We start from the raw sequence: 26,216 nt of genomic DNA on the forward strand, positions 1-26,216 counted from the left end.
TATTTCAAGACTGCAAGTTCAAATAGGGCTTTGGAAGAATAAAATTTATTTTGTTTATTAGAAATTAGAAAACTTGAACTTGTAAGGTTGAAAGATTTCAAGTATCTGTTACAGTTCCATGTTACAGTTTCTTCACAAAGAGAAAGCACTGGTATTTATACAAAATTACCCATGTTGTTTAAATAGACGTTAATTGGAACGATAGTATATAGCTGTTCAGCACCAAGGCTGGAGGAAACAGAACTGCACTGAATGGAGGATTCCACTGCTGGCTGGGACATCGGAGACATCTGCTGCGTTGTGGAGTGGCTGCTCTGCCACTTCGGATTTTTTCAGAAGGAACAGATTGTGTCTTTCCACCACTCAAATGAAAAATCTACTAGTCCATTTTTCTATCCCCTGTTCCTACATGGCATGATAAAAACAGCGTCATAGAGGTCATTAGGCCGTAGAACCTTTCTTCAAACAATTAAATACCGGCTGTGGAAGCAGAGACTCTCACTGCTGTGTGGGCGGGGGTCGATGTTTGCCTGTGAGTGCTCAGGAGGCTGTTCTAAACTGAAGTCATAACTGAGACTATTTGTGTTCTTCAGCTCTCTTCCTGATGTTGTCTTCAAATATTATTACTGTTTGTTTACGCCTTTTATGATGTTCATGGACCAGAACGTAATAATGGCAGGCATTGTAAGAGTTCAAGAGAATTAAAATGCAATCTTTTAAGGCCAGCAAGGAGTAGGTATGTTATTCTGGGGAAACGTCCATATCTTCGGATGGGTTATATTGTGGTTTACATTTGTTTTCTGAAGTATCAAGCTTTTGAAGAGAATTGTCAAGACCTTTCATTTAATCCTGAAATGGGCATAGTACTACTTGCCAACAATAATACTGAGATATGATCAGGGCGGTGCTGACATGCATTAGCTTTATCCACTCAGATAAGAGGCCTTTTAAAAGGCATAGAGTTAACATCAATGACATAAATTGTTGTTATTTTATTTAACTGTTTCTTGTCATTGCCAACAAGGTCAAACTAGGCTAAATGTTAAGAACTGTTTCATGAATTCTCAGCCTGCGCTGTTACTGAACTCAGTACACCTGTACATCCAAGCCCTGTCTCCATTTTTGAAGGCCTTAGCCTTATGATCCACATCATAAACATACACTTCGTCTTTGTGTACAGATTACAGGAAACAAGATCCCCTTTTTCAAGAACTGTAATATGTGGAGTTGTTGTGTGACCTTAGATATTGCAATGTTTTTCTGCTTTTCCAGTTTCCAGAGAAGCATAGATTTTGTTTACTCTTGCTGAATCTGTGATATCAAGTAATTTGGCATATTTGCAGCAGACATGAGTGCTTCATTTTATGTGATTTGGAATATTTATTTCAGATTAGATTTACTTAGTGTCAGACTAAAGCAACTTTACTGTCCTTGTGGTTTTAAGTTTTCTGAAGTGAAAAAGCAATTAGTCTGTTCTAGAGATGCATGTGCCATTTGACCCTATCGTACCTCTTGAGCATTAGAACTTGTTTTGATATGGAACTTCGAGTTGCAGATGTATTGTTCAGATGAAAAAAATATAATCAAACTTTCTATTTCGGGTACTTTTGGGTGTTTTTTTCTATCACAGTATTCCCATCCTTAATGAATGTGAGCAATGTGATCCACTTGAAAGCGTGAAGACACAAATCTGAAGCCCCAGAACCTAGACGTGCTTCCGAATACTCGAGCACCAGCGGTGTCTGTGAGCAGGCTGACCCCAGGCCCAGGCACGGACAGCTAGGCTCCTTCCGTGCTGTGCTCATGTCCTTGTAGTTGGATTCCATGCCTGGAGGCTCCTGAAAGCTTAAGCCAGATTTTTCTAACCCAGGCAGAAATGAGTGCTGCTGACTGAATTGTATATGATCAAATTAAGAAAAAGGCCTAGAAGCCTTGCGCTCGCCTTCGATATATGTTTTCCAGAGGACCGTATATATTATGATGAGGCATCTCAATCTCCTTCACTCTTAAATGCTACTAACACAGCCACTTCAAAACACTTCAGTAAGGAACTTCTTTAATAAGCTGTTTTTAGAGGGCTCCAAGTTGAGTAGCTATCTTTACTTCGACAAGGTGATAGCCAGCAACGGTCTATTTCAATTTCAGCTCTTTATTGCTGCAGTATTGCTGGCAGTTAGCTTAATTTCATATGCCTTAAACTGGTTCTGTGTACGGGAGAGTTACAAGTCCCATTTATAGTATCTTTCCCTAGAACAAAAACAATGTGAGAGAAAATGATTTGCTAATTGTCAGAGGTATCAGTGTAAGATGCATGATTTATATATTTAATCCTTTTCTATTAGCTATTACCACTTGATATCTTTAAGACCATCTTTTCACATGATTACTTTTCCTGGATGGCTTTACTTTTTCCACTGTAACAAGAATAAACCCTTTTTTCTCTCAAGTAATTCTCTAGCCAGCAAGAAAACAGTGAATGTCTTAGTGAAAGAGTCTTTATATGTCTTTATGTGAGTAGCTTTTTTTTTATTATTTATTAAACTGGTGCATATCTAGATACTATAAATGTCATTTGGATTCGTAAGGTTGTCAAAAATGAATAGTTTGTTTCTTCTCACTGACTGAAATGTATCTGACAAAAAAAGTTGAACATAAAGCACAGATAGGTAATGAAAACAGCTATTGTGCAGGTAGAAAATCTGTGATTAATTAAGTGGGCGGCATCTGGATGTGACCACAATCTATTTGTGAAGGGCTGTAAATAGCATCAAAGATCTGTGAGCATTAGGTCTGTGGACAGCAGGAAATACTTGAAAGCCAAAGTAGGATCAAATGTTTGGGTAAAAATTACGGTTATAGCGAACCACAAATCAAGTGAGAGCCATTAGAATGTTGTTTGTTATCCTGTGGTTGAACGTAAATTCTCAGCATTGCTCCTTTGATTTGTAAAGCAAATGAGGGTTAGACTGCAACCTTGAAGACATGCGAGACGTTGAAATAAGACAAGCGAGCTAACTGTCTCTGTCATGCTCTGCCTTTGGGAGTTTTCTGAAGGTCTCTCTTGCTCTACAAGTCGTAGGCATGGATCCCTGCTGTCGAACACCCTGTTCGTTTTGTTTCCACTGAAGGACATGCACCACTGAACCACGCATTTTTGTTTGTACATGTTAAATAGCTCATACAGTAAAATGCTTAAAAAGCTGGCTGTGTGGTGTAATTGGCTGGCTGTTCTATTAGAATGCTATGAAGCACGTACATTTTGGCACTCTTAGGGATCAGCAACACTGAAAGCGGTTTCTGGAAATCTGTATCATTCTTGTTATTTACAAATAGCTCCGGTGAATGAGGGGAGTTTATATTGATATAAACTACTGGAAGTTGGAGTTCTGAGTGAATAGCATGGTACTAGTGATATAAAGGGACATACTTTAAACTTTAATTTTCTTTCTCAGCTATTTACTTACATATCCATTACTTAGGGGGAAAACCCCCTGACTTTATTTTTATGGTGTTGCTTGGTTATAAAACAAGTAGGAGTTCTTAGATATAAATACTCATCTGGAGAAAATGAGCAATGGGCTGATCTTGCCAAACATCCTTGGCCTTTCTTAATATTTAAAATTTTGAGTTTATTGTTTTAAGGTAATTTTTTTTTCCTTTCTGTGAGATGTCTGTGATAGAAGTTTGGCTCTGAAAAAAGATGCTTATGGTTTTCTTTAGAAAAAGAAATCTGGTACTGAAAGAATAAGAGGGTCTTTGCTTTTTATTTGGTTTTGTTTAAAGATGGTGTCACTTTTACTAGTAATGCATAGCTGAAAGCTTAGTTCTTGAAGGTGTAAATATAGATGTCTACATCTAGCCAGTTTCAAGGAAGTTTGCTGCGTCTTCTACAATGGCTATGTCTCATAAAACTAAGCTATAACTGGAATTACTAAGAGATAAGAAAACCATAGCTAGTTTGGCAGTGAAAATTTGAACAGAAAATATAAAAAGGAGGTGATGCAGATCATCTTGCAAGATATCCAGTGAAAACGGTTGTTAACTGGTATTGTTTGATGTTGATAATCATTCAGTTTTCATGGTTTCACATTTCTTTGTATCATGTCATGGTATTTTCATTTTTCTTCTTTTGGAGGAGGCAAAGGTGGAAGAGGGACTTTAGGGGAAAAGAGGAGGAGAAAAGGTTTATCTTTGACACATTCAGAAGCTTTTAATGCTTCTCTTCAAAAACGTTCTTAAAGTAAATGTCTTGTACTGGGAGCCCAAAATTGGACCCAGTATTCCATTTGTGGTTTCCCAAGTGCCAGGTAGAGTGCATAATCACCTTCCTTGACCCGCTGGCTAACCCTTACTAGTACAGTCCAGTGTGCAGTTGCTGCCTTTGCTGCCAGGGCACACTGCTTTGCTCATGATCAACTTGTTGCCCATGAGGACCCCCGGGTCCTTTTCTGCAGAGCTGCTTCCTCACCAGTGAGCACCCAGTCTGTACTGGTGCATGGAGTTAACTCTGAGATGCAGGGCTTTGCTTTTGAACTTCACGTGGTTCCTGTCCGCCCATTTCTCCAGCCTGTCAAGGTCCCCCTGAGTAGCAGTCCTGCTTCCAGTATTTTGACTACTCCTCTTAGTTTGGTGCCATCTTTATGTTTGCTGACAGCATGCTCTTGTCTTGGTCCTTAAAGAAATACTGTAGCAGTGACTCCAGCAGGCCTCCCCGAGGGATGCTGTTAGTAACTGCCTGTCAGTTGGAGAAGAGATCGCTATCCTTTAAGTCTGGCAATCCAGCTGGTCTCCCATCCACTTTATTGTCAGTTTACCCAGTCTGGTTTTCTCCAGTTTGGCTTTAAGAGTACTGTGGAAGACTATGTTGAAGGCCTCGCTGAAGTCAAGGTGAAAAACATCCACTGCTCTCCACTTACCCACTGAACTCATCATTTAATCACGGAAGACAGCAGCTTGTTCATGCATGTCTTTACCTTGGTAAATCCATGATGGTTGTTCCCAGTAAGTTTTTTTTGTCCTTCATGTACTTAGAAATGATTTCCAGGAGGGTTGGCTCCGCAGTCTTCGAGGACTGGGATTAGTGTGACCAGTCTGCAACTGAGCCTCAGGTCCTTCTTCTTGCCCTTAATGAAGACGGATACAGCATTTGCCTTTTCCAGTCACTGGGCATTGCTACCGATCCCTGTGACCTCACAGTGATGTCATCCAACTCCGTTGGCGCCCTTTACTGCATCCCATCTGGTCCCAAAGATTTGTGTACATATAGGTTTCTCAGGTGCTCCCTAATTTGATCTTTCTCTGTTTCTACAGACTCAGCTGGAGTGATTTAGTTTGACACAAAAATACAAGCAAGTAGAAAAAATAGAATATATACAATTAAAACAAAAATCATTTAAGTTTGTTAGTAGGTTTTGGATTGTGAAGACATAATTCTGCCTTGTCAAATCCATAAAGAGGCCGACTCCTGTGACTTGGCATGTTTCCAGTTGATGTCAACTTTGAAGTCAATGAAGATTCCTTTTGAGAAAAGGCAGCAGGATTTGCATTAAAATAGTTAGTTATGATTGATAAATGAAGTCCACCTGGTCTCCAGACAAGGAAAGCAGATGATGCAAGAAAAGGCAATTTGAGATTTTTTCCTTTGTTTCAGTTTCTTGTAACATTTTTTTTCAGGTTAAAACACCTCCCAAACCAAAAAAAATCTTTGGATTGACGGATAAATTTTAAAAACATATTATTGAAAACAAAATAGCAGTAGTTGTTACTCATGTAGTAGAAGCTAATTTGAAAAGAAGAGCAATACAAACCTTTGTGTTGCGGTGTAAGAAATGAACTTTTTTTTGCGTGGGCCTTCTACGTTTTGATTTCACAAGGATTGTAAGTGCCACCTTGTGGACAACGTAATTAATCTTGTGTCATAGGACACAAATTGTTAAGGTAGGGTAGTGAAATCTGCTTTCAAAATCTGTGACAGAAATTAGTTGTGTTTTCTTTGGGGCTTGGAGGATTTTGATTTACTGTATTTTCCAGCATTGTTAATTGACGTCCTGAGACTTTACCTTCTTAATTAGTGTATGAGTATTCCCTAAGAAATCGCTGAAGTGAAAGAACTTGTTACCATTGGCTTCCATGGCTGTGAATAAATGCAAACTCTACCAGTGTTACTGCAGTCTTACTACTTCATGATTTTTGCAGTTCTTGCTGAAGTAATTTTGTTGGTCACTCTTCGCTCCTGAACGCTAGCTTGTGTGGATCACATATCTGGCTCGAATGGCAGTTTGTTGCATGACGTGTAGAATTTTACTAAGGACTGTAAACTGCAGAAAAAAAGGTATTTTAATTTGTAGGTTTCCTTTTTTGTCAGCTACCCAAACTCTAGGTTGTCTTCAGATTCCCTCTAAGAGTCACCAGATAGCCCCACCCTGTTTGAGAAGGGACCAAGCATTTGTTCCCAGTAGTGTTAAATAATACAGCCTTTTGTTAAGTAATTTAATATCTTTCATTGATCTTATTTTTTTTGTCAAATCTGTTAACATCCCTAGATTAAGAAGAAGAAAAACATGTTTCCCCTTAACTTTAGAAGGAATGTAGGAGCAAGCAAGAACAGATACATTCTGCATTTTTTTTTTCTTTTCACGCATTACTAAGAGCCTCAAACTGTCTAGATTTTGAACCAGTGTTGGTTGCAGTGTTTGATGACATACAGTAAAATTTAGGTAACTAAATTGCACAGTGCAAACTCCTCCTCATTACGGGAAAAAATAAAGTTGTGCATTTTCTGCTTATTTTGATTCAGAGAGTTTTACCATGTCTAGAGCAATACTAAGTTGTTTATTTGGGGTTTCTTTTTTCTATTCAGTAAGCAAGCTTCATTGCTCAAAGCAGATCTCTTTGTCCTTTGACTGCAGCTTGGAGTAGTGAACACTTGGAGTATTTCCTCTGACAGCCAGAGGAAAAAGAAGTACTAATGTGGTCAGTCTCATCTACAGTGTCAGGAGCAACAAGGGCATGCTGATCCGTAGGAGGTGAACCTGGAGCTGAGAATCACAGCAAACCAGGCAGACGGCGGCCTTACCAAAAAGGGTGCATGTCCCCAGTTCCATAGCAAGTAGGGCAGGTCTGGTGATGGTTTCCAGACTCAGCCACCAGTCCAGATGTGGAGGTCAATTCCTAACGATGAGGTAGGTCCTTTGTAAAGCCATAAAATCAAGTTAGGGGGTCAGCACTACGGTCGGAGTCAGGGTGGTATGAGGCCAGGCCCAGGTGTACCTGCAGCATAGTTCAGAGACCAGTGGTGAGACCTTGACCTTAGAAGCTCCTCCTAGGAAAAAGGAGGGCAGGAGGCATCTCAGCTCTGTGGTTCAAGGCTGAACTGCTGCATTATGAAAGTTAGCCTTGAGCCTGGGCAGGTAACCTCCCAGGAAGTGGTACACAGGATTTGAAACAGGGAATAAACAAAACTCAGCTTTGTCTAGTTCAGAGCCTGGGAAACCAGGCTAAAGAGGTTTTATCCTGCAACTGCCAAGCTCTGGTTGTAGTGTTGCTGGACACCTTCCTAGGGAGTGCAGTGCCAGAATTTCTAGCCAGTCCTGCTCTGACTACCAGATGCAGCTGCAGCGCTGAAGTCTCAGAGGTGCTCAGCACTGTATTTAGGAAGCAGGAGAAAGAAACAATCTGCCTTCCTGGCCAAAGCCCCTTTTGTAAGCCTACTTTCGTCATGTGGTCCTTGCATTTCTGACATGTTTTGCAATGTGGGCTGATTTACCAAACCATGTTACTCAACTTATTTTAGACCGATGTTCATTTAATTGGAACTGAACCTAAGCAGGTTCAGGCCCAGAGCTAGAAACCTGAAATGAGCCAAAACCCATTCTGGTTTTGCTTCCTGCTTCTCTGGTGAGTTATCTTTCATGTTTAGTTTCCCAAGAGTTCTTCAGTTGAGTTTTTCAGTTGTGGTGGAATTGGGTCTCAGTGATGGGCATGATTCCTCAGCTCTTCCCATTCTCATTGACAGTTTTTCTTGGCTCCACAGTTGTGTTCTAGGCTGTCTTAATGTCTTAAATGACATTAATATTTTCTGTGTTGCATTGGGAACCAGCAAACTTGCTGCCTTTTTGTGAGATCATTGAAGAAAGAATTGATTCAAAACTGGTCTTCAAATCAAAAGAACTCAAATAAAATTACTTTCTCATAAGTTTCTTTGTCAAAAGGCTAAACTGGATTACATGTGTACATCTAGATGTTGTAGTCAAATGGATATTTGATAGATAACAGATCGATGAAGCAGCAAAGTTTGTGTTCAGATTTCATACTTTATTAAAGGTGGGCATAGTGTTTGATAAATTAGTTTAAATCTTGCATCAGTTCTTAGACACTCCTGAGATAAATCCTGTAGTTAGTTACAATTCTGTTTATGTGAGAGAGAATGTTGTAAATAATAAACAAAGGAGTAAGTATGCACTTTGGCCTCAATATGTGCAAACTTTTGTTTCAGAAATTGCAAACGAGTTCTGTGAATAGGTGACAGAAAGGGGAACAGATCTCTAAAATCCCTAAAAATACATGGGAAAACTTCTCAGACTTAGTGGGGGAAGCACAGCTAACTCTGAAGCAGCAACACTGGCGTAGTTCTTAACAGCTTTGAAGGCAAGATCTTAGTGAGGGAGCTAGTGTGTAAGAGAACTCCCAGAAAGGCAAATATTTAGAGCTTTAGCTTGAAGCCTCTGTCACAGACAGGGAAAGTGTTGTGTATTGTAGACAACAATATTTACATACTAAATGCTTTGCTATAAAAGTCAATAACAGTGTTTGCAGGTGTGAATTTAACATTGAAGTGAGTAAGCCTGTTAGGTAAATTGGGATTGATAAAACAAATCTTCTGGTTCTGGCTACAAATGTAATTATCATTTCCAGTGGTAAAAACTACACAGATTAAGGTATCTGTAAAGCAGCCACCAAGTATACAAGGCTATGTAGGTAACATTAATTTATATATTTTTTTTCATATCATCTAGCTTTTTGTAGTTGTCCTGGTGGGCTTCAGGTTTGCATAACTTAAGATGAAATTTGAGGACTAAACAGTAGAATCGTAAACCAACTGAGAAAATGAACCATATTATATTCCTTTGGAGTTCAAGACCTTTATAAGACTAGATACAGACAAAGAGTCCCCATGGAGACCTCATAAGTTACTGTCTGGGGTGAAAGGGCTCTGAAAGGCCATTAATCATGTTGCATTTGTGGTACAGTGAATCCCACAACTTGAAGTTCAAAATCCTCCCCACTTACAAAGGGCCATGAAGTAAACTGTGATTTCAGCAAGCTATTCCTGATGAATCAAGAACAGTAAATTATACCTCCTCTTCTGTCTTTTGTAGATGGCCTTTCACTGGGACTAAAGCTGATTCCTAGCCCTGACTCCTGCTGATTTCAAAGGGAGCCCTTCCACTGATTTCATTGGGATTTGGATCAAGAATAACTAATGTAATAGAAATATGTTTCTCCATGCAGTAGAGATTGTTGGGCAAATTTTGAAATATCTGACCGCTTACTGCACATACACTATGCTTACTAAATGGGGGGTGGAATTAGAAGAGATTCAAAAGAAAGCATTCTTACTAATCCTTTCAAAGCTTCCTGCATATTCTTGGCTCGTGAACCCACTGCATTCACTCAGCTGGGTGCGTCTAGACCATGGTCACAGAGTGAGACATTTTATATGAAGTTTATGCACCATCTTTTAGCACGATTGCACTTGCAAGAAACCTAAAAAGAAAGAAAAAGTTCAGTGTCCACTAGATGTTACGTCATGAGGAGGTCTGGAATATTCAAAGGAAGGAGGGCTGGACACTGCATGCAACTGACTGCTGGTAAGAAAATAAAACCCCAGCTTCTGGAGCTGAGCAGATTTAATGCTGTGACTGACCTTCTTCCTTGCATGATTTTTGAATGGGAAAGAGAAAGAAGAATCCATTTAAGGACTGAGAAGGAAAAGCAAGGAATTCCTGTAAAGGTAGAGGGCAGAGCACCTTCTAAATGTATAATGGAGCAGAGTTGTGTTTTCTGGCAACTTCTGAGTAGGACATGAATGGAATACCATAGGAGAGAAACAGCAGATGTCTGGTAATTTGACATACTCGTTATGCTGTAACCCCAAATGTCCTCTTGTGAATGTGGCTTGATAACAATAATTCACGCAGCGGCATGAAGTAGCACATGTCATTTTTGATTGTCAGCAGTTCATGCTATGTTACCTGTATATGCCTTTTTTTTAAAGAGCTCTTACTTCTGTTGTGCTTCTGCCTGAAGGCTTTTAAATTCTGAATGACAATCTGACTGCCGGCAGACGAGTGCCTCAGAAAATGCATAGGGCTGTCTTGCATCAGGTGGATGAGAGAAATGGAGTTTCAGAATTGGATACTGCATGACAGCATTTCAGTGTTGGGCTTACATGTAAAGCGGAGCTTTCTGTTTAAACAGACTAACCTTGTTGCTCAGAATTTGCTTATAGGTGTGAGAGAACACAAAAGCTATTTCTCAATGCCAATATATAAAATTTAGTCATGGCAATGCAATAAAAGCTTTGCAGTATTTGTTCTTAGAGTTATGAAATAGTGGACATTGCAAAGTATAGTTGCTGAATTAAGTCATTTTAATTTCCTCTATTGTGGGCTTTCCAAATAATGTCTGTTTAAACAATTACAGCACCCTTAAGTAATTCCAAAATGCTGTTAACTAGAAATGAAAGTGAAGATTTAACAAGACAATAAATCCCTTGTCCATCTTGAACAAAATGCAGAAAGGAAACAAATTGTGTGCTTAAGAAAAACAGATGACTTTTAAATGGTTCCAGTGATCTGTTCAAGCATTTAAGGTGAGAAATTAAAATAAAACAAAGCCAAAAAACACCCAACAGCATTTGCTTCACCAATACATTAACTTGAGCAAATACTAGAAGAATAACATTCACGAAGAAGAAACTGCAGTTATATGAGCCTGCGTCTGGGCTCTCTTTTACATTTTTCCTCTTTGTCTTCCTCCCCTTTACCTCAACCATCTCTCTAACCATTTGCAGTCAATTCAAATGGTGGGATTCGAGTATTCTCTGTAAACACAAATGACCGTGTACATGTTCAAAAACATTACTAAGCTGTGGTAACTAGATCAGCCTGTATTCTGTATCTGTTTGAAATGAAGCATATGTTAGCAGCCAAAAGAAAAGAAAAAAACCAAACACTGTTGAGTTATTAGTGCTCTCACGAATGGTAGTAGTGTATCAGCTAGCAGCAACAGGAGGGAGGTGATAATGGCAGAAGAAAGGAAATAGCTAAGATGGAATCAATTCTGCCCCCTGCTTCCCTGATGTAGTGAGAAACAAGATGTTGCTTATAGTGTAAGAAGTGGCACAGTGAATAATTAGTCAATAATACGTTCTCAGGATTAAGAGTGTGTGGAGAGGAGAAGCTCTGTGTATGTTAGGTGGTGGTTCCTCCTAAGGCCTCTTGCAGCTGTGAGGACTCCTACAGGTTTCAGTGAACTCAGCTGACATCTGTGTAGCATGTTCTGAACTTTAAATAATGGAAGGAGAGCTTCCTAGAAAGTATCTGTCAACATTTTTTCTGTAACTAGTAATAGAGAAATTTATATTGTTCATTGTATGTTGGTAGAAGCAGAAAATACAAGTTATTAGGAGAGCATTAGAGATGTAGTTAAGTGGTTATTGAAGTGTCATTCCTACAGGTCATTGTTCTACAATTGGAGTCTAGTTATTAATTCAGCTGATGCACAACCCAGAAAGAAATTAGTCTCACATTCCCATCACTGTGATGGCCCTACAGTGCTAGGGAAAAAAAACCCTTTTTTTTCCTGGTTTCTGCATCAGCAGAGTTTCTAGCTTGGTTCCTCTGGCAAAACTCTTTTCTTGAGGAGCAGCATGTCAATAGCAGCTTTACATTTGGTTATGGGAAACCACGTAAAAAAAAGTGGTATAAAGGAGGCACGGTGAGGGACTTGGGTCTTGGAGGAGTCTGAGGTTCTCCCACAGACCTCCAGTATGACTGCAGGTTGTTCTAGCTATCTTACCCTTCCAGATTTAAAAACAGTCTGAAAAGGCAGCTGTTTATTCCTCCTTCCCCTGATCGTGCCCATGGATGGCTGATTTGTGGTTCTTGAATGGCTCAGCCATCATCCCTGCGTCAGCTGGGACTCTGTTGTGAGCAACGGTGGACTGCAGTGTTCGGAGAGTGGCCTGATAGTCTGCCCCTGTAAGTGTGGGTTGTAGGGTTTTCTTTGTCAGCCTTTCTGGTGTTTGCTGTGTTTCTGGCAGCTGCATTCAGCTGTGGGACACGGTGGTGTGGCAGTTCATGGTGCTGGGTGGGTCAGCTACGCCATGTTTTTACAGGGTCTTGGAGAATGTCGTGTCTCTAATGCCCAGGTACAGCGACACCTGTAACAGCGAGCCCTGACCCAGGCATTTCTGTCCTTTGCACAAATAAAACCAAATTGTATTCCTCAGAATACAAAGGTTCTAATTATATGTAGTTATTTTTCTGCTTTTTAATAACTTAAAGATAGTGCTATCAGATTCAAGGTATATTAAGTATCTGCTGTCTCTTGAGGATGTGGGGCTTCCACTGTAGCCAACACAAATTCAAACTTGTGTTCTCAAAGTAAATACCATGTGGTTTGTCTGTATGCTGGTTAACTGCCAGCAATTCCAACTGCTTGTGCGCATGCAGTCACAAATTCCTTCTTATCTCCAGGCTATACTTAGGCCATAACCAGTATGAAAATTCCAGGACATCAAATCTCTTCCTTGGCTTGCTGATGAAGTGCTTTGTATGTTATCACAAAAGAGAGCCCGATTTCTTTTATAGATAAGTTGTTTTTTAATGAAACCATTATATACAGCAGCATTGTTGTTCTAAAAATGCAGTTATATTGCTGGCCAGTGAAGAAGTCTCTAAGTTACCATCTCAGCTACTGGGAAGCTGGTTTACATATGGTACAAATGGTTACCTCACCCAAGTGTCCTGGGGGCAATGCTGAATTTCTGATTTGCAAGTTCAATTGTGTCCATTTCATTACTGTTGAATTATGAAGAGAACGCCTTCCCATTTCTGTTTGAAAGGCTTGGGAAGTAGAAGCATCAGACTGTGTATGGAGAAGATACCTGACACGGCAAGAAAAGCTCAGTCTGCCTCAGAAACTTGGCTAGAATATAGGAAGGTGTTTATTAAAATGGGGACAAAAGCAGGACAAAGATGATTTTCTTAAGGGCAGAACGAGGAACAGTGTAGAGTGGGGATTAGGTAAGAAGTTAAGGCTCCAGCCTTTGGTAAAAAAAGACCAAGAATTATGGAAGAATTGTCTTGTTTTTTACATGCCCTTATCACCTTTCAACTTCATCCTAAGTGGCTCTAATATTCCCTTTATTTTTCTGTTAAGAATCTTAGCTTCTTCCTTTTCTCTGTTAAATCGTTGTATTTGTAGCTTATTATGACATCTTTCTTGACATGATCATAAATTTTGGGAATGATTTCTTTGTCCTTGAATGAGCATTTTTTTAGTAGACCTAAATTTATTCAGGCAGACCTGAAATTATTTCATTTATTTTGAATGTTTTCCATCAAATTACTAAATTTCATAAAATATGTGATAGGCTTCTGTTCTACTGGCTCATACAATATTTCATTCTTAGGTGAATGAGAACTAGTTGTTCTTTGCGTGTGCCAGTTAGTCATATAGGTAGACGATAAGTGTTCATCATAAACATAATTTAAAGTCTGGAAATACAGAACAGTAAGATCAATGAACAGGAATGTTTCGGTACAAGAAGGCATTGTCTCTACAGCGTCTTTTAAAGTGCAATAAGTTGGAAATTTTTTTTTTCTGTTTTGTGTCAAATCTTTAACATTTTTTCTGCCCTTTATATTATTTTAAATGATCCTTTTTTTTTTTCTTTCCAAAATTATACTGTCAGAGTGAGTGTTACTGAATGGGTTGAGTATTTTCTATTCAGTGAACAGGAGGATTACTTCTACTATAACTGTCTAGACACAGTATAAAGACTTTTTAGAAACCTCTTTTGGTGGGAATAGGCTCAGTGCTCAGTTTTAGAGGAAATTAAGAAAAGACTTTTATTTATAAAGTAGTTCTGCTTTATAACTATAATATATATATATTATATATATATATCATTAAAAAATCATAGCTCTTTACCTCTTTTCTGACTGGCAGCTACAGGAACTATGCTGTTATGAGATTCTCTTCTTGCAGCTGAGGATGGTATTATCAGCAATGATCAGTGCATTAGTGCTTTTCAGTGTGTTCTTGTATTTCTGGTAACAGGCTGTACAAACCTCTTGGCTAACTTGAAATCCCCAAGTCTGTGAACCCTCTGGTTTTTACTGCTTTTCTTGCCTACAGAAGAACAAAGGAAGAAATTGCTCATATGCTAATTCACAGAATCTTTTCAGGGTTGAATGCTCCTTGAAGGTCATACTGTCCTCAGTTGTTATGCCCAAAGTCTGCAGTTGTAAGATCTTGGAAAAAGAAATATTACTTTTATTTTGCAGAGCATTGGCTGTGACGACTATCTGGGTTCAGACAAGGTGATTGACAAGTGTGGAATATGTGGAGGGGACAACACTGCTTGCAAAGTTGTGTCTGGAGTTTTCAAACACACACTAACAAATCTTGGCTACCACAAGATAGTGGAAATTCCTGAAGGAGCTACTAAAATCAACATTACTGAGATGTCAAAGAGCAACAACTATTTGGGTAAGTTGCATCTCAATGAATAAAGCATTCTTTCTGCACTAGTGCAACAGGGTGGAAGTTGTGCCAGGAAAGGTCTTCTAAGCAGTGTGAAATAGATGTCAGGGAGGCGGGGGGGATAAATTCATTACACAGGCATTTTGATCAGAACTAACTAGCAGTTTATAATTCTGGGTAAACACTGTAGACCTGTTAGCATGTATTTCCATCTGTCCAACTTGGCTTTGGTGTTTCCTATTAGTTGGTTCTGCTATGGTGATTATACTTCCTACAGCATTAACCTTTTCTGAGCAGCCAAGAATCTAGCCCAGCTGCATGCTTGTTTATGTAAAGTGTATTGAGGCTGCCTGAGGAGAAGAGCGCATCTTCTGATTGCCTAAAAATGTCAGTTCTTTTGAAGTATATCAAAATCTTACTGAGATAACGTGATATCAAGGTGGTATCTGCAGAATGCAATGTCATTTGTACAGTTGGAGGATCCTGGAATATATATATGAGCATCGTAGCATCTTGTGGTATATTTCTAGATCTGTCTAGTGTGCTGCAAATCAGAGATTACGTGGAATTTCTGCAGGTCTATGTCTGCCTTGTGTGCAGTTGTGAACTGAACCATTCCCTGTTGTAATCTCTCAAGTTCTCAGGTTACCAAGCCTTAGTTTGCCCACATTTGTGCTCCTGTTTCGAAGCCAATTCGGCTGGAGAAAGAACTGTTGGTTAAGATCTGTAAAATCTACTCCTCACCCTTTAATTTCGCTTCACCTGTCAGTCCATCCTTACATCTGTCTTAAAAATTACCATAGCAAATAATAAAATGGAGCTACACAAGGCCTTTCTTGCTAGCTTGGTATAATAATTACTAGAACTATCTAGCTGTACTGGAAGAGTCAAATCCCAGTACACTTGTTTGACAGCTGCTTTATCTCACTTCTGGCTGGCAAGCATCTCAGCTGCTGCTCAAGTAGGAGAAAGTAAAGTGCTGATTATTGAATTGCTTCTTTCCTCTTTCCTGCTTTCTTCTCCTCAATTCCTGCTGGAGCTGTAACTAGTTCTACAGAAATATTTGCCTGTAGATAGGAGTTTATCATGGGGAATAGTCTGAACTGTAATGTGAACGCCATCATTTTACCAAAAAAGTGACTCTTCAAAGTGAAGATATAATATAAGCTACCCACAGCCCAAGAAAGCCAAATGTTCTAGACCTCTTGTAGGGGTATCTCATCAGTTCTAATTTGTCCTGGTTTCATCCAAAAGCATTTTAGATACATTATATACACCTATTTAGACTAGCATTCTTTTTTTTCATGTGAATAGTTTGTATAGCATCCATCAACACTAACTTGTTTGATGACAAAATAAAACAATAGCTCTGTCTAAAGAGCTTCCATAGATATATGTGTACATTCAGCAGAAAACTGGTGAGAACGCAGCTTACTTGGCAGGACAGTGAAAGTAGCCGTGTTACTAATATATAAAATCATGGAGTTGAATGCCATTTTTATGTCAGATTTACATGCTGGCATCTAAAAACAGCTGGCAGAAAAATGCCTTTAACTATATTAGAATGTCCTGAGCTTCTTGAACATTTTTGGAATGGGCAGGACAGAAAAAGGATAACATTTTTTTTATTTAAAAATAACCAGGCTGTTGGCATGTATGGGAAAGTGGTGAAGTTTTTCTTTCCCATGCTACTCCTTATCTCCTTATCCCCTGAGCTCTTGTTTTATGCTATCATCTTCTCCCCCACCCCCCCTTTCATATGTTTCATTTTAAAGCTGCTGGTATGGATGTAGTCTGCTAAATTTGCCAGCTTCCTCCCCCATTAGGAATTGTTAAGGCTTTCGTTCCAGTTAGAAGGACTCCAGCCTCTGCTTAAACCATTACACAATAAACTTAGTGTACTGAGGCAGGTGAGTTGCACCAGGACAGGAATTAACATGTTCTAAGGTTTATCAAGCAATCTATTGGACAAACGAAATGGTAATTGGGAGGTTGTTGGTCACAAATTTCTCACTGATAAAACAGCATTCAAAATATTAAACATGCACATTTTTATAGAGCGCATTAACAGTGGTAGAGCAGGGAAGCTTGAAAACTCAGATCTGGTATTTACTGGTTTGTCTGTATGGTAATAAGCGGAAGTCTTAAACTTTAAAAATAAAAATATTTTAAACTCATCCTTTTGCTGCAGCAGCAACAAGAACAACTCAGCAGCCATTCCTTTAGGCATACAGCTGAGCGCTTTGCAAAACTGAAGTTGCCAGGTGCCTGTTCTGTCACAGTCCAGCTATACCCATCAGAGCTGCTAGTAAGCAACATTCTTCTTGTTGCAAGGAGTATAAGTTAGTTGCTTTTCATTTTCCTTTCACTTTGCACATTTTATGGTTTCTTCGATACAAAATCAGAAGTCTGCCCAAGGTCACAAAAATTTTTACAAAAGATGACAGCAGACGTTTCTGGGAATCTGAGTTATCCTGCTTGTCTCTGTTGAGGAGATTGTCTTAAATTCCATGTGGGTTTATTATTAAACAATTTTTAAAAAGCTCCACAAATTTTCACCGCTTTGTCAAAAGTACTAAGCAAATAAGCAATCAGGAAATCATGTTTTCAGAAGGAGGTATTTTTGTAAAATTGGGAAGTGCTGGGCAAAGCAGGCAAGAATGTGAGGTTTCTTACCCAAAGAGTTTCAAACTTAGCTGAAAGTCAGCCAAACATTTGAAAGCTTTTGTGAACTTTTTTGTAGTAATCTACTGCTCATTGTTGCAAAACCTGTGACCCTCATAAGAAAGTGGAGTTCTAATGGTGATGCTGAAAATGATGGTAGCTTATTAAGGTTTACTCATTTTAAGTATTGCATTTTGGGTTTTTACACACAAGCTGGAGTGATTACACAATAAAATTTATAAGTTCTTGCTACTTGAAAACAATGAACTTCTGTTAAAAGAAAAAACATAACAGTGGCATATGAAGCTTTTAGTGTTTCTGGAGTATGTCATTATCTGGGTAGTCAGAATATTCAGATTAAAGGAGCTGGGCTATTTCAGTGGTTCAACCGATTGTTCGTGTAACTTTATAATTAATGTTTCACAAAAATGGCAGAATCATAGATGTGTTGTGCATTTAGTGATCTCTACTATTTGATTTCTGTATACCTTAAAAACTTTCAACACCATTTTTCTGTTTTCTTCTGCTTATATTTTCTTTTTTTGGGTGTTCTGGTTTTGGATGTGTGAGTTTCATACAGGGCAAACATAATCTTTTCTTCCCCCTGTCCTCCCTCCCCCCTTCCCATGTGCTAAAAATCCTTTTAGGTTTTCCATTTCTTGAAGATCTTTACTATAGGGAGAGTGTCAATCTGATAAAGGAAAATATTTTGAGAGTCAAATTGAGAATGGCCTGTGACATTAACTGATATTTCTTAGTGAGCCAAAATGAACAAGCTCTAATAGAGCCACTAGGCAGATCAGAAATGTCCCAGGAAGCATCGTATTTATTTTTTTGTGTGTGTGTGTGTGCAGAAGGAAAGCAGTCCAGCTTTGGACTGCTAAATAATAGCTATTAATAACTTTTAATAATATATTAGTAAATATTTTTTTACAATTAGAAGCAAAATCTATGTATTACAATTTAGATTTAGACTCTATAAAATGTAAACAAGGCTATAGGCGGTACAGTCCTGAGCTATGTACAGAATTACTTGCTTCTCAAAGTAGTTTTCAGCAATATTTTCTTACTGGCTGATGTGTTAGACCTTTCAGCAACAGAACGGCTGACCTTGAACAGACTTTCCATTGGCAAGGCCTTTCTGTCACATGCTAGTCTTGTACAGAAAGAGACAAAGACATACTTTTTATCCCACTGGTAATCATCAGCTGGCCAGTTCTCATAGACCGAAATGGGAAGCTTGCCACTGAATTAAGTAGGACCATAATACCTTAAGTGGGACCAGTATGTTACAGTACTTACGCTGCAAAACATGTGGTTTTGAGTATAAATACTTCAGCATCTTTGGGATTGGGATTTGGGATCCTGGCAGCGTTTTAAAGCCAAATGACATGAATCCGAAGTGATTATTTGGAAGGTGCTTTTTTGCATGTTAGGTCTTGAGAACCTAATTTAAAGAGGTTGGTTGTTATCCATATAATAGCCTCAACAGCAAGAGAATCTAATGGGAAGGAGGTATCAATAGTCAACATTAAAATTTAGTTTAATATGAGAGTGAAAGATACAACGGTTGAAAATGCATTAGTATTGAAATACACTTGCCGTGTGTAATGAACTTACTCTAATTGGAAGGAATCTGGTAATGTCCTGTAACTGAAGCAACAGTTTGTTTCTAGAGCAATTCTCTGAATCTGGAGTCATGTGAGATTCCTTGGAGATTCAGTTCTGCCAAGGGTACCATCGTTGGCAGTAGATGTTTATGAGATATCTTTTGAAAGGGAAAGTATATACATTAGAGTTCAGGCACATTTGTTAATGTTTTCTGCCTTACCTGAATACTATATACTACAAAGATGTTTCATAGGATCATAGAGAAATTCATTTCATTGCTAATTGTAAAGTTCTTTACAGTTCGCTCACGGAATATATGATGTATTTCAATTTTGATTTTCATGGAAATAAGTTATTTCTGTCACTAAATGGGGTAGGGAGATCCTTAGGTCTAATCCATTATCCCTGCTTTCTGTAAAATGATACTCTGTTATTCTAGCATCTTCTATTAGCACATGCCAGTATGCAGTATTTGTGATTAAAATAAGAGTTACACATTAGTATTTTTTAAACCAAAAGTCCAAGAGATGTTAATAGCATTCTTGTGAATATTGGCATGCTTGAACATGAATATGGATTTAAAGGCATTTGTTATATGAAAACAACAGTGGCTGAAACTGAAAGGGCTGTAAAAAGATTCTCTGGGAAAAAAATTGTGTTTCAGTATTCTCTGCAGCAGATAACATTCAAACAGTATGTCTCCTGGTGAAATATTGTTAGCAGCTCTTGAGCTTAAAATTTCATTTTTAAATCAGTTTAGAGATTAAAATTTAGAGCAAATAAAGGAGTTAGATTAGAACACTGGCAGAGAATTAAAAAAAATGTAGAGGCACTGCTATACCACATGTGATCATATGAAATTTTGTAATTTATATCTGGGGAAATAACACATTGATTTGCTTCATGTGGAGGATCAATTAGATCAATTAATACGCTTAAATATACATTTGTTAAATTGCTCTTAATGTTTGTTTTTTTTATTTTTATACCAGATTAAAGGTTTCTTTGCAGAAAAGTTGCAATGATATTATATAGTAATATGGAGAAGAGAGAATATGTGTTTGAATTTTCAGGACTTGGAATGAACATGCAAGAATATGCCAGAGGAGGAGAGTTTTTCTGTTTTCTCAATTACTTTATATACAAGGGATAAATGTGCATTGGGTTCGGTGACTCTCCCCAATAGGTAGTGAGAGCTATCAGTGCACCCTTGATAATTCTTAGATTTCTGTTCAGAAAGAAAACCTGTGATTTTTTCATTTGAGTTTTTGAAGTGCTGCAACCCAAAGCTATGCTATTACATCTGTTCGTTGTGATGGTGCTCACAAGGACTTCAGCACTGTATTTCTTAAGATTTATATTCATTGAATGCATCCCTATATGTGTCAGTCTGTGTGTTAGAGTTGGAGTGTCGTCTTCAAATGTACAGTGTATTGAATGTGTTACTTAAACGTTTAATTACAATATCTGGATTAGAGTAACTGGGATTTTTACCTTTTGTTCTTTGCCTTCTTGCCGGTTCTCTGCTGGAGTTAAAAAACAAAGACACTTCTTTGTACAGATGATGATGTGCTCCAAAATGTGAAGAAAAGATTTAAGGAGTTGCTTAAACTGAAATTAAGCACAACAAGTTCAAACCATAAGGAAGTTTCAGAGTAAATTGTTTGTGTCTGAAGAGGCAGTTAGAATCTCTGTGTAAATGAACCAGAACATTTTGAATAATATTCCTAAATACACCTTTTATGATTAGGAATCCTAGCAAATCTGCTATGTAATTATTTCCTGAATACTGAACTGAAGAGTCAGGAAATGCTACACAGAAAGAGGAACAACTTGGGTTTTTGGTAAATGTTTGCAAAATCAAGCATTCCTATGAGGCCATGGTAATGGTAATAGCAGTTGGTAACTCCTGCTGATTTGCTTCTGCCTTGTCTCCTTACCTGTGCTCAGCCTTTTCCTGCAGTGCTTCAGGTTTTTCTTTTGGTTAGGTATTTTCTGACTTTACAAAGTCAGAAAGCCGCTAGTAGAAGCTTAACCGATTTTTGGCCACCTCAAAAGATTCAATTCTATGTCAGTTTTAGAAGAGACCTGATGAGCAGAGAGGATTCTGATTTTTTCCACTTCATTTAATTCAGTTTAGTTAGCATTAGTTCCTTAGTTGTAGATACACCGAGTATCTGAATTAATCGTAATTTGAATTAATTGCTTTCTGTGTGGCCATGCTTTAGTTCAAGACTAACACAGATCTGCTAAGAGTTGTTTTTGTCAACACGGATTTGTATTCAGTACTGAAGTGCCTCAGTACTGCCTCGACACCGAAGTGCTGACGCTGACCTATCCAGGAAAACGCTTCTCCGTGGCTGTTACTACTTTATGCACAGCAGCCGAGTCTGATCAGACAAAAGATGCATGTAGCAACTACCCAGTCCAGTGCCTGTGAGTTAATATTACACTAATTGCTGACAGATTCACTTTCAGGATTTATGTTTAGGCTACATATGCTGGCCTGAGACTTTCACTAGGTTGCATTTCCTTAGGCCAAAAAGGATGGTACGGTACTGTGGTTAGTTGGGTATGGAATAAACCTGTTTACATGGGCAACTTCTGCCCATTTCATCATCATCCTCTGCAAACTATAGCTTCAGTGGGTGTGGGGCCTACAACCTACTCTTATTTTGGGTCATGATAATTACCTTTAACATAGCCAGTCTGGCTACCATATTTTGTTTGAAGAATTCAGGACAATGGTGAGGAGGCATGGGGAGTCTTTTTATGCCTGGAGGCAACAGAAATCTCAGAAGCATATTATCTCATGAATTTTTGGGTCAGACTGAGTTTGGTTCTTGTCTTCTGTGGTCATATTCCTGTCACAATGGGTGTGGGTTTTCCCTATTAAAAAAAGTCATAGCTAGGATGAAGTGTTCACTGTGTTAGATTTAACAGTCTTTGTACTTTCTTCTGTATACTAAGTGCATTATTGATAATACTTTATTTATTAAACTAACTCTTCCTAAAAGGTAATGCTAGGTTACAGGACAATTGAGATTACTGCTTACACTTTGTAGCCATAGTTAGATGTGTGTTGTCATGTGGGTTAGTTCATTCTGGGATTTGGAAGACCAGTGATTTGGTAATGATAGTGAGTTTTGAAAACAATGTGAGCTTATCATCAAATTTTAAAGAACAAAACCAGAAAAATCCAGGACTGAACGGTGAGATGGCTTCACATAAGAAGGGGATGTATAGGATGGGAGACAATCTAAAATCCGGTTTGAAGCCTCCTGAAACTGTAAAGGGTATTTCATCTGTGATCTGATAGTGCTGCTTGAAGTCCTTGCAGCCTTTGAAGCTCAGCCTATGTTTGAGGATAATGCATGTGCAAGTAAGTTACCAAGGAGAATAAAGGTTATCACAAGTTTGCTTCTAATGTAGAAGGCTTAAAAACTAATAGAAGATGGTATATTAAGACAGAAGTGTACAGTAGCTATCTCTCTAACCCTTATCACCTGAAGTTTGTTGCTAAGATGCCTGGTTCTTTGTGGACACATACCTATATTTACAGATCCTCTGAATTACTGTACTTCAAAATATTTTCAAATTCATTTTCTGCAGGGAGAGTTTCTTTCACTAAATAGATGTTCACCTTAGTGCAGCCAACATGTATTACTTGGCTAGGGTGATCACTTATTAAAACCCTTGAAGTTGTTAAGACTTTGGATGAAATTCAACCCTGGTGTTAATGAATTCAACTCCACTGAATTCAAGTTGCACAAGGGTCTTACCTAGTCTAGTGACCTGTAGTTGAACCAGAATAGATCTAGGACATTATTCTTTGCTGACCATATATTTTTTCAATACCGGTGTTGCATAAATAATTACATTTTAGATTTTCTGGCAAAGTTATCTTATTATAGTAAATTCCAAGGTGACCTTTTTCCTTCTGGCTTCATTAAACAGCTGGCTAATATCTAGCACTCTGTATAGTGGTCTGTAGGGTTCCAGGTACATTTTGAAAACATACGAAAGAAATGCTTTCTCAAAAGTTGGTTTATTCTTTTTTGTATATTAAGTGGAAGATCTTAATAAATAAATAAAATAAAAGGAAAAGAAAAAAAGGCAGACTGTGTTACTGGTCCGGGTGATGGGAAGTACTGTTTCCCCACTTCAGGAAAGTGGTTAAGCCTGAATGGCTGGGTTAGCATCTGTATCACAGCTTTCTACCACTGTCTTACAGAACAGTCTTCTGCATGATAACTTGGTGTTATCACTTATATGATTCTAAATGAGTTTCTTCTTGGTTGTGGATTGTGGGAGATCAGAGAGCGAGCCCTAAGTTGGCACAAGAAGCCTGAATGCCTGCCCTGGTAGACCGATGGCTTTCCATCTAGCCTGAATCTCAAGGAGACATCTGCATATTGGTGCTTTCCTGGGTAAATGGCTCTCTGGCCTTTTTCCTCTTTCCCCTCTACATCTTGAAGAATAATACTGGTATTTCTTTGCATTCAGCACCTATTGGCTAGGCTTTTTGGCTCATACCTGCTCATTGATGACAGTGGTTATGACCAGTTTTGGAACTCGTAGAAATCATGTTTTCATTTTCTGTGTTTCCTGGTTCTGTCTTCGTCTGACAGAGGTGGTCTTGTTTTTTTTTAATCATTTGTTTGTAAGCAGTGTTATTATAAAAACAGCTATGACTACAACAGCACACCAGCTGAAACCTGCTGTTGCTTTGATGATCTGCCCTGCAAATACATCATCTGAACAACAGCCAGCAGCAATGAGTCCCACTGAGGTGCTTGTTTCATAAGTTCTGTATTAAAGGAATGGGGTGTTTTTTCCTTCTCTTGAAATATGGAAAGGTTGTTTTGAAAGGAAGAGAAAGGGATAAAGAGAGGTATGCAAAATAGTGAGAGGAAACTTAGAAAGGCTGGTGGTTCAGTTTGATTTGTAAAGCACCCAGCAGTCTGGTTGCTTATATAACTTTGCAAACCCCCTTGGCCTGGAAACCTCTGGAGAACTGACTCTGCAAGATTTTCAGTATTTCCTGCTTCTTGTCAGACCCCAAAATCTTTAATTTCAGCCTTTCTGAAAGTGTTTTGATTATACTTCTGTTTCCAGTTATGGACAGAACCAAGGAACTTGAATGCAAAATTTCAAAGAAAATGCTTTAAGAAATGAAAGAGATGGGCTATTTGAATTGTTTTTATTAATCTGGGCCCAATTAATGTGAATGTCTTAGATCTCAAAGCTTATATTATTTTTGTGTTCTAATTGATGACCAAACCGTTAAGTACTTTGCATGAAAAAACTCATTTGAACACTGGTTTTAGTGCAGAGTGTTTGGAATATCAACATGTGGTTTGTTCAAGGCTTCTTAAAAAACCCAGGCTCTTCTGAACAGCATGTGTAAATTGAGCATCTTATGACACACGTATTTCATGGTAGTGACCAGTGTTCAGTAACATGGGTTCACTTCTCACTAATGCAGCTGACTGCCTGCTTTCACTCTGTTCTTCCTTTGTCTCTAAGATGGCCAACAAGATGCCCTTTCTGGAAATGTCATGTACTTTTTGGAAGCCGTTAGCTTTGTGAGTTGATTAAGGTCCCTCAAATGTAATCTGTTGCTCAGTAGTCTTTTTACCTGGAGTAAACGCTACTTTGACTGAAGATGTTCTTTCTTGAAGTTGTGATCAAGGTGTAGTGATCTTTCCTTGCTAGTCATGGGTCCAATGCAATACTTTTCTCCTATTCATTCTTGCAACTTTTAATTCAAAATGAACTTTGTCCTCTTAGCTATACATAAAGAATGACCAGTGTCAATCCAATTCATAAACTATCCGTAAGCAAATTCCCAAATCACATGAAGACACATTTCTTCCTTTTCTTGCCAAGAAGATAGGTTGTTACTAATTTAAATAGTTGTTCAAATGCTACACAACAAAACTTAAGAAAAAATGGTTGGAAACCTGGTTTCAATTGTTGTAGATATTTCTGTACAGCATTCTTTGATTCCCTAATCTTATTTTATTCTGAGCAAAATTCTCTTTTGAATAGTGAAAAACCTTTCTTTGTTCCTTAAGCGTCCCTTGATCTAGTCAGATAGACTGTGTTCTTACATCTTCATCTGATTCTGTAAAAGAAACATATTTTTATCTTTTTTCCCCTGTTCCTTCTCTTATTTCCCTTTGAACTTCTTAGTTTCAACATTTTTGTTTCTTACCCTTTTTAAAATCTCTTTTAGTAAAATAATCAACCAGTAGAAATTCTACATGATTAGTGGCTTCATGGTTGGGTCCAATAAAGAGATTTCATCTGCAGAGAATATTTTTATATTGCAACATTAAATTCCAAAAGGAATCCAAGTCTTTTCTAATACACAATATATATGGGGGTTTAAAGCTTGACTTATAGACTGTGTGATTAAGTTAGTCAAGCAAGATTAAACTTTATCCTTTATTTCTTAACTTGCCTAGTGTCTTTGTTTTCTGTTGAATATTACTTCAAACATTTTGTGTCAGAAAAATTTGGGTGTATAGAAGCCTTACAGACCTAATCTTCCTTTCATACTTGTACCCATAGCAGCAATACTTACGCCACACCCCCACCCCCACACCCCCCGACTCATGGCTCCATTTATTTTATATATTTGTGTTAGAATCAAGCTGCTGTAATTCTGAAAATGTTGGTAGTGTGGCTGAGAGATCTGGGTCAGGTGAATGTCTGCTGTGAGATTATGAACTTGGTTTTAGTGAGCTACTAAGCAAAAGTTACCAGCAGTGCAAGCTGGTATGGGCATGGCTTAGGGACCCTGAGAAAAACTGAACCTCTGGACCACTGGTAACCACAAAATGCTAATAAGGGGATTTATTAAGGGTGTGATAGTCTATCTGCAGTTAATCTGCATTAAGAGATTAATACCTCAGTCCATCTTATTCACCTACAGCAGCACTTCTACCGAAGAAAATAATACCCAGCTCAGAGTCAGCATGCAGTCTGCTGGCATAAATGATTGCTCCGGTGTGAGGCTACCGCTGTTTCCCGTGCAGCTATGCAACTCCTCATCGGTAGCTGGTACAGAGCAAGGAGCATCTGAATGTAACTTAAAATAGGGATTCTCTGTAGCAGTTTCACTGAAATTATGGGAGGTAAAACTCAGGAGGAGCAGG

General features: G+C 38.4%; 1 protein-coding gene across 1 annotated transcript in view; it reads left to right on the forward strand.

Moving 5' to 3' along the window:
• THSD4 (thrombospondin type 1 domain containing 4) overlaps positions 1 to 26,216 on the forward strand; it is a 319,742-nt gene that overhangs the window by 230,868 nt on the left and 62,658 nt on the right. The window contains exon 8 of the mRNA XM_055790923.1: positions 14,577 to 14,781. Coding sequence (XP_055646898.1) covers positions 14,577 to 14,781 — 205 coding nt within the window. The remainder of the gene's footprint in view (positions 1 to 14,576; positions 14,782 to 26,216) is intronic.

Source organism: Falco peregrinus, chromosome 1, assembly GCF_023634155.1.
Source record: "Falco peregrinus isolate bFalPer1 chromosome 1, bFalPer1.pri, whole genome shotgun sequence".
NCBI lineage: Eukaryota > Metazoa > Chordata > Aves > Falconiformes > Falconidae > Falco > Falco peregrinus.